This window comes from Corvus brachyrhynchos, unplaced genomic scaffold, assembly GCF_000691975.1.
Source record: "Corvus brachyrhynchos isolate BGI_N302 unplaced genomic scaffold, ASM69197v1 scaffold68, whole genome shotgun sequence".
Taxonomy (NCBI): Eukaryota; Metazoa; Chordata; class Aves; order Passeriformes; family Corvidae; genus Corvus; species Corvus brachyrhynchos.
The window spans coordinates 775,409-782,843 of record NW_008240039.1 but is presented as its reverse complement, the minus strand read 5'-3'; the positions used below and the strand labels follow the sequence as shown (position 1 = coordinate 782,843).

Below are 7,435 nucleotides of genomic sequence, written 5' to 3'. Positions count from 1 at the left end.
CCACGGAGACCTGCCTGCAGCCAAACCTGCTGAGCCAAGCTGCTGCTGCTCCTCAGGAGGTGGGGGTGAGCAAGTTGCCCCTGTGGCAACCTTCTCCATGTGGGGCAAGGCGGCCGTGAGGCTGCCAAAACCATTGCTATGCAACGAGGGTTGTCTGCCCAGTCCTGATCTAAGCAAAGTTGCAACACTCCGAAACTCGCCCTGACCATGTTGTTGGGGCAGTTGTTCCTGTCATCTCTGCTGTAGCTGCTTGGTCTGTGCTAACACAGCACTGGAGAGCTCCAACAGCAGAGGTGAGCTTGCTTTTTCCCAGGGTTTGATCGGAGTTTAATGGGTGGGAAGGGTGCTGAGGCCAGAGTGCTGGTGAAGGGATTGCATCAGCACTGGGCTGGATGTCACAGCCTGCCTGCCCGGGTTCTGCAGCAGGCAGAAGTACACAGTGCAGGCCACCCACTGCTTCTGATGCTGAGAGCTAACACCAGGGAAAATCGAGTGTCCTGGTTCTTTGGGGCTGAAGTTTGGATGCTGTTAGAGGCACGTGAGTTCTCCCCTCTTCGAGATGCGTTGTAGCATTGCTGATCCACCTTGGCTTTTAGTTTGGTTACACAGAATATCTCCGTGATCAAGGGATCTGTTCTCAGCCCCACCAGGGGAGGAAGGGGAAATCTCTGCTGTGGAATCCGTTCTAAAGAAGGGAAAGCACAGTGAAGGGTGTTCGTGGGGTTTCTGACGTGCTGGCTGTGCACATACCTACCTGCTAGCAGGTTACCTGGCAGACTGGGAGTTGTGTGGCTCCCTTGGCTATTGGCTTGCAGGATGAACATTCAGCCCAAGAAAATTAACCAAGTTCTCCTTACGCTTTTCTAGCAAAATCATGGAAACATGAGCAAAACCGCAGTGGGATTTTTAGTCTCGTTCATTGGTACTGTCTGGAATCCTTTAGTTCTAAAGCCGTTAGCAAGTCAATGACCATGTCCAGTATATGTATTTTCTTTTCTTCTCCTGAGGTGTGTTCCAGGCTGGAAATCTCTAGAGTAGGGCTCTGATTCATTGTCTGTAGAGCACCCAGAGCCTGTGAGGTGTTTAAAAGTTTGGTCTCTTATCTGTAGAAGTACACCTAATGAATATTTGGGAAGGAAATAAAGCCACAGTAAACTGATGCGAAGAAATAAATTGAAAGTGGATAGGAATCAAGGAGTTGAGGATCCTTCATGTGTTCCTGTTGATGCTCCGGACAAGTGTCCTGTAGGTGCAGAGCAAGGGAGGACCTGTGAGGAGCCATGAGTGTCTGAACTGCAAAGAGAAGCTGGACACCAACTCTGCTCTGCCATGTACAATAGCTTACTTGCAGAGCTGTGTTCTCCCTATTTTAACAGCAGGACTTTGCCTTCCATTTAAATGTCTTTGCTGTCTCCTGCCTTGATCTATTTGCAGCAAGCAGTTGTTTTGGAACCTGGCATATCCTCCTAGTATGGCAAACTGACTGCTTGCTCTGAACAGCTAAATGGAAGGGAGGTCCAATTCTCACTGAAAATAGCAGTGAATGCTTTCCTCTGAGACACCCTTAGAATTTCATTCCACAGTTTTTAAGCCCAGAAGGTTAACAATAGAACTGAAAATAGCATGGGAGCAGAACTGAGCATCATGGGGATGAGCTTGTGTTGGTAAAGCAGAGTTGCAGCAAGCCTGAGCTGTTGATAAGATCGATAAAAGCACTTTCAGTGTTTACATTTGTATTTAAACCTGTAGCAGTTCAAAGGTTTTGAAGCAGCTCCTTCCCCAGCATATCTTTTCATTTATGGCTGGCTGTGTCTCATATCAAGCTGCCCAGGGCATTAACCCATTAATTTAACAGGAGAAGCCTTTCTGTCTCTCTCCTGCTGCGGGAAAGTGCCTGTATTGTCTTGTGCATGAAGAGGCTTTTCCTTGTAAAAAATGAGGGCGTAATTGTGTTCCTGACTGCAGGGCAAGGTGCCACTCTGCAGTTCTAGACCAGACTGGTGCCAGGAACAGCAGAGCCAGCTGTGGGCAGGAGTTATTGCCTTGCCCTAATAAGGAGCTGTGTTGCACTTAAGTCTTGGCACAGGGTGCTCAGTACCCAACCTGCTCTCACTCCGATTGACCCCTTTGCTTCAGTCTTTTTCCTTCCTTTCTCCTTTCTCTTTATTCTGGCCATTGTCTTTCATCTGCTGTTAGCAGTCTACCTGGGGAAGTCCTAACCAATGGAAGTGATGAGTGGTGCTGGTGTTCAGAAATCTGCCCCTGGAGGAGAGCAGGCAGTGAGGGCTGTCCTGCCCCATGGGCTTCAGGAGTCCCTGCTGTCTTTCACTGGGGTGATTCCCTTTCTGCTGCAGCAGCCTCAGAGAAATATGATGAAGCTTCTGTTGGCAAAAGGCAAAAAGCCATAATGAACAAGGCATTGTTTTGCTAATGAAGAGCACAATCCTATTCCCTTACTTGTCCTGAGTATTTTGTGCTTCAAAGAGGTCTGCAACAGCACTCCTGCAGTCTGCTTTGTTTTGGTTCTTGTTTCCTATGCTGTGTTCTCACATGTACTGCACAGGAAATCTCTGCCTCTCCTCTCTCTGCCAATGTTTTGTTCCCTTATCCTAATCAAAATTCCGACGCTGAATTTGCCTATGGACTTCCACGTGTGCCTTGCCAGTCCCTTGTTGACAGGTTTTGTCCATGTGCCGCAGGCCTTGGAATGCCAGGGATTTCACCTGGTGCTTTCTGCAGAGCACCACATGTTCTGTCTCAGCAGCCTGATGGGTTTTATCCCAGCCTGAGCAACCAGCTTACACTGAAGCTTTGCAAAAATTATTGCTTTGGGTCAGCATTAATGTGCCTCTCCCAGGGAAGCTCAGCTAATGTCTGTTTTGGCTTGTTCTTTGGATCCCTTGGTTTGAGATGTTGCTGTTCCTTAGGCTTGCAGAGCTTTTGGCTTGTTCTTTGGATCCCTTGGTTTGAGATATTGCTGTTCCTTAGGCTTGCAGAGCAAGGAAGCCTGTGCCCTTTGGGGCTGAAGTGCCTGTGAGTCATGGAAACACGTGGGCCCAGGCATGAGCTGTGGGGCACAGCAGCCAAATCATGTGCTGTGGGAGGATATGCACTGGCATCCACTGACTGCCCTCCCTCAGCTGGTTTTGCTGTTCCTTGCTTGTTTTCAGCTGTTGACCAGTGGCTAACATGGTTCAGGATTTGTTTTGATGTTGTGGATGGTATTTATTTGACTTCCAGGATGTCGTGGTCATCTCAGCAGCCGATAACATGATTGGGCCTATTTAAATGGCATCTTCTGCCTGGCAGTGCCCAACATCTGAGGTCCCTGAAAAGTTTGAAATAGCTGTACTGCAGCCTCTGCATTGGGATGTGGCTTTTAAAGAATCTCAGGATTTTCCTCTCTGTCCATGATTAAATAAAAAGTGGGTAAGGAAAGAAAAAGTAGTCTTAGCTCTTGTTATTGAGAATTGGGATTTAACTCACTGTTCCAATGGCATACCTTGGACTAGTAGTAAAGACCTGTAGGGAAGCTGCTGAACTGATCACTAACCCAGACCATACGTGAGCCTTCCCTGCTCACCTTCTAGCTGAAGCCTTGCTGATGTCCAGTAATCTTATTTTTAAACCAGATCTGATTCATGCTCTATTTTCTATGCCAGATGAGGTCCTTGGTTGTGAGTAAGTGTTGTGACTGTAGCTGGCAGGAGCGCTGCATGATTGCCTCACTTCAGGAAATGTTAAAATAACACTTTTTTTTCTTAGAAAGCTCGTTTGCACCCCTCCCACTTCTAATTCTCCTAATAGCTGCCCCCAGTTTGGCAGCTGTCTGACAGAGGGTTGTTTGTGTTGCTGAGTGAGAGCAGAGACACTTCAGTGGATGCAGTGCTGGAGGAGAGGTGCACAGAGTGAGCGAGTATCTCTAGCCAAGCTGGCTTAAACGTTTCAGAGGTTTCTCTGCAATCTGGAAGGAAAACTGCTAAACTGTGAGAAGAATCTTGCTCCTCCCCCTGGACTCTGCAGCTGAAACTAGGGAATTTTTTTCCTCTTGGAGAAGCGAAGCTGTCCCAACCGAAGCTGCTCACTTGAGACAAACCAGGCAGCAGGTTTATCTGCTCCGTGGCTGCAGGGGTTCAGAGGGGCCAAGAGCTGCTGGAATGAGTGTCCCCCCAAGGCTGGACCCAGCAGCTTTTGTCTGTTGTTTTAGACTTGCAGTCAGGCCTCCAAGGTACTCAGCAAAGCTCTAGTTGAAGAGAATTATCTCCTCAACCCTGTATCAATGGCTGCTTTGGCAGCTGATCTGTGCAACCCTTCCTGCTGGTGGAAAGGAAGCACGCGTTTTTGGGATAAACAGATGAACCTGCGCTCTGTGAATGTGGCATACAAGGCTGAATGTGCTAATGTTTAACTGGTCTCTTGTTTTTCTTTCCATCCATTAGGCAATACTGAGTGGTGCACATCTTGACAAAGTCTCCTGGCAACCTTTTCTGCAGGGCTGAATGACAGCAGAAGCTGCCAGGTAAATTGATGAGCCTATAAAGAGGCGAAATCAGGACACACAATGGGTCAGAAGGTCACAGGTGGGATAAAGACTGTGGATATGAGGGACCCTGTATACAGGCCATTGAAACAGGAGCTCCAAGGACTGGACTACAGCAAACCCACCCGGCTGGACCTGCTGCTGGACATGCCTCCGGTGTCCTACGAAGTGCAGCTGCTGCACTCGTGGAACAACGACGATCGCTCGCTGAACGTGTTTGTGAAAGAGGACGACAAACTGATATTTCACCGGCATCCGGTGGCCCAGAGCACAGATGCCATCAGGGGCAAGGTGGGGTACACGCGGGGACTGCACGTGTGGCAGATCACGTGGGCCATGCGCCAGCGGGGCACCCACGCCGTGGTCGGGGTGGCCACGGCAGAGGCCCCCCTGCACTCCGTGGGGTACACGCCGCTCGTGGGGAACAACCACGAGTCCTGGGGCTGGGACCTCGGGCGCAACAGACTCTACCACGACGGCAAGAACCAGCCCAGCAAAACCTACCCTGCCTTCCTAGAACCGGACGAGACTTTCATCGTGCCCGACTCCTTCCTGGTGGTTCTGGACATGGATGACGGGACACTGAGCTTCATTGTGGATGGGCAGTACATGGGGGTTGCCTTTCGAGGACTCAAAGGGAAAAAACTCTACCCGGTGGTGAGCGCAGTGTGGGGCCACTGTGAAATACGGATGTGCTACTTGAACGGACTTGACCGTGAGTATGACTCCTGTGCTGGTTCTGGCAGCACAGGCCTGTGGCTGCCCTTGCTGGGCCATCCTGGGGAGGGTTTTCCTCTTTCTAGAGAGGTGAGGATTCGTGTCAGCAGAATGCTCGATGGCAAATACATAATACTTACCTGACTGCACACATGTTCTTTCACCAGGGCACTGCAGGGAGCAGGCAGGGCTTGGGGAGGTGGGGTGGTGGGAGAAGGTGATGCCAGTTGTCCAACTAGAGATGGGGAACCTTGTATTGCTACCAAAAGAGCAGCAGGAATGTTCTTCTGACAGTTGCACCACTGGCACTGGAATCCTGGTGTCTCTTTACAGAAAACAGTCTCTGAGGCAATCCCCTTCCTTAAGTGGGTAATGAAGGGATATTTAAAATCCCTTGCAGGCAAGAATGGGAAAATCTCTCCCTATCTAAGAAAATGGGAATGTTTTTCATCTTTCAGAAGAGTAGCTCCCTTCCCTGCTTCTCTCAGAGCAGGGTGTGCTCGTTTCTGTCGAGGGGCTGGATACTGTAGTCAGCCCAGCTTGCATGCCAGGCCTTTTACTAACAGGCACATCAATCTCTAGCTAAGCTTAGTAAGAAATTTGGCTGTCCAAACGTGCTAAAATCTGTTATCTCTCATAGTCAGAAGTTCCCATGGGGCCAGACTGTGACTCAGTCCTCTGGGTAGGGTGGAGGAGAGAGGTGAAGGAAATGGATTAAAATCTGGATTTATGTTGCTAGTGAAATAAATTTGGCAGTATCGGTATGAAGAGTAGTTTCCCCTGCATTCCAGAACAGTGTCTGCCCAAGGGCTGTAGCAAGTTGGGCTCTTCTGTTTGTGCTGGAGGTGTCCTGATGCTGGCCCAGCTCTGGTGAACCCTGACACTGGGGTGCAACAAAGTTGAAAAACTGAACTGTCAGAATAACCAGGAGAGCCTTGCAAAGGGGCAGGAGCAAAATCTGCAAGTGCTTTGAGAAATACACTTCAGCTCTGCAAGACCAAACAGAGAGCTCTTGGCAGAGCATTTTCTCACCCAAAGAAAGCCCAGCTCTTTCTGCCACAACATCTTAAAGAATGTCAGCAGCTCCAGGAACCAGGTTTTGCTGGAGGGTCAAAGCCAAAACCTGCAGCTCCACTCAAAGCCAGCAAGTCTGTGGAATTGCTGGCACAGAGCTGCACTTAGCAAGGAAACGGCCACCTCCAGAACTGGATTTGGTTGTAATGTGCTCTCAGCTAAGGAGTGAATTGTGGGCACCAGGCCAGCAATGACGGGATGCTGTTTTGGCACAGATAGAAAGAAGGTGTCTGGCTCTAACCACTTCTGAGCATTCAATGGCAACACTGTCCAGTGATTGTAGTGCTTGTGAATGGAAGGAGGTCAGATGTGTGTGTGCTTTCTCTTCTGGTCTCCTGTCAGATGGGGTTATCAGTGCAAACTAGACGAGGACAAATCTTGATCTCTCTGGAAGATCCTCTCCTTTTAAGGCCACTAAACTGAAATGTATTTGTTCTGTGAGTATCTGAAGGCTCTGAAGGTCAGGGCCCTTGTCCCCTGGGATGCTGGCTGGGCAGTGCCTCTGTCCCAACTATCTCTGTGCAGAGCAGGCGGAATTGGGGCAGACTGTGAATGCAGTGAGTTTGTGCCCCAGTGGTTTAAGAATAAGCTACACTGGGAAGTGCCAAAGGAGTGCTGCCAGTAATGGGCCTCTTTGGCAGTGTCACAGCCAGAGCAGAGAGGTGCAGCCTGCTGCAGGAACCTGTCCCTGTGCAAGAGGCAGCACAGATCCTGAAATGGGTCATGAGCGGCCAGGCCAGAGCTGAGTGCAGCCGTGCCTTCCTTGTGGCACAGAACGTGTGTGGTAAATGGTGGTGCTTGGGGAGCTGTATGAACAGTCAGATTAATTTGGCGTGTAGCAGTAGAAGCTGGAGCTGTAGGCATCTATCAAAGTTACTGAAAACTGCAGCTTCTCAGCCAAACTCATTCTGTGCTCGCGGGTGCTTTTAGGTGTCTGTGTTCAGCCCAAGTAAAGGAAGCTTTCTAAAGGTGCAGGCAGAGCCTTCAGGCTGTAGAAGGATGTCCAGTTATCTGGTTGGGGATGTCTGTCAGCCCTCTCTGGGGGCAGGACAAACCCCTCAGGCTTGAGCAGCACGGGGTGTCAAGGTGAGCTGTGACAGGTTC

The 7,435-nt window shown here is 49.8% G+C and overlaps 1 protein-coding gene across 4 annotated transcripts in view; it reads left to right on the top strand.

Moving 5' to 3' along the window:
• Positions 1-7,435, top strand: part of SPSB1 (splA/ryanodine receptor domain and SOCS box containing 1) — a 26,286-nt gene that overhangs the window by 15,969 nt on the left and 2,882 nt on the right. For 2 of the 4 annotated variants that reach the window (XM_008641152.2, XM_017744079.1), the window contains exon 2: positions 4,440-5,255. In XM_008641152.2, coding sequence (XP_008639374.1) covers positions 4,562-5,255 — 694 coding nt within the window. In that variant the 5' untranslated portion in view covers positions 4,440-4,561. Of the gene's footprint in view, positions 1-217; positions 294-2,937; positions 4,229-4,439; positions 5,256-7,435 lie in introns of those variants that run through there. The other 2 variants (XM_017744081.1, XM_017744080.1) reach the window with 2 other exon arrangements.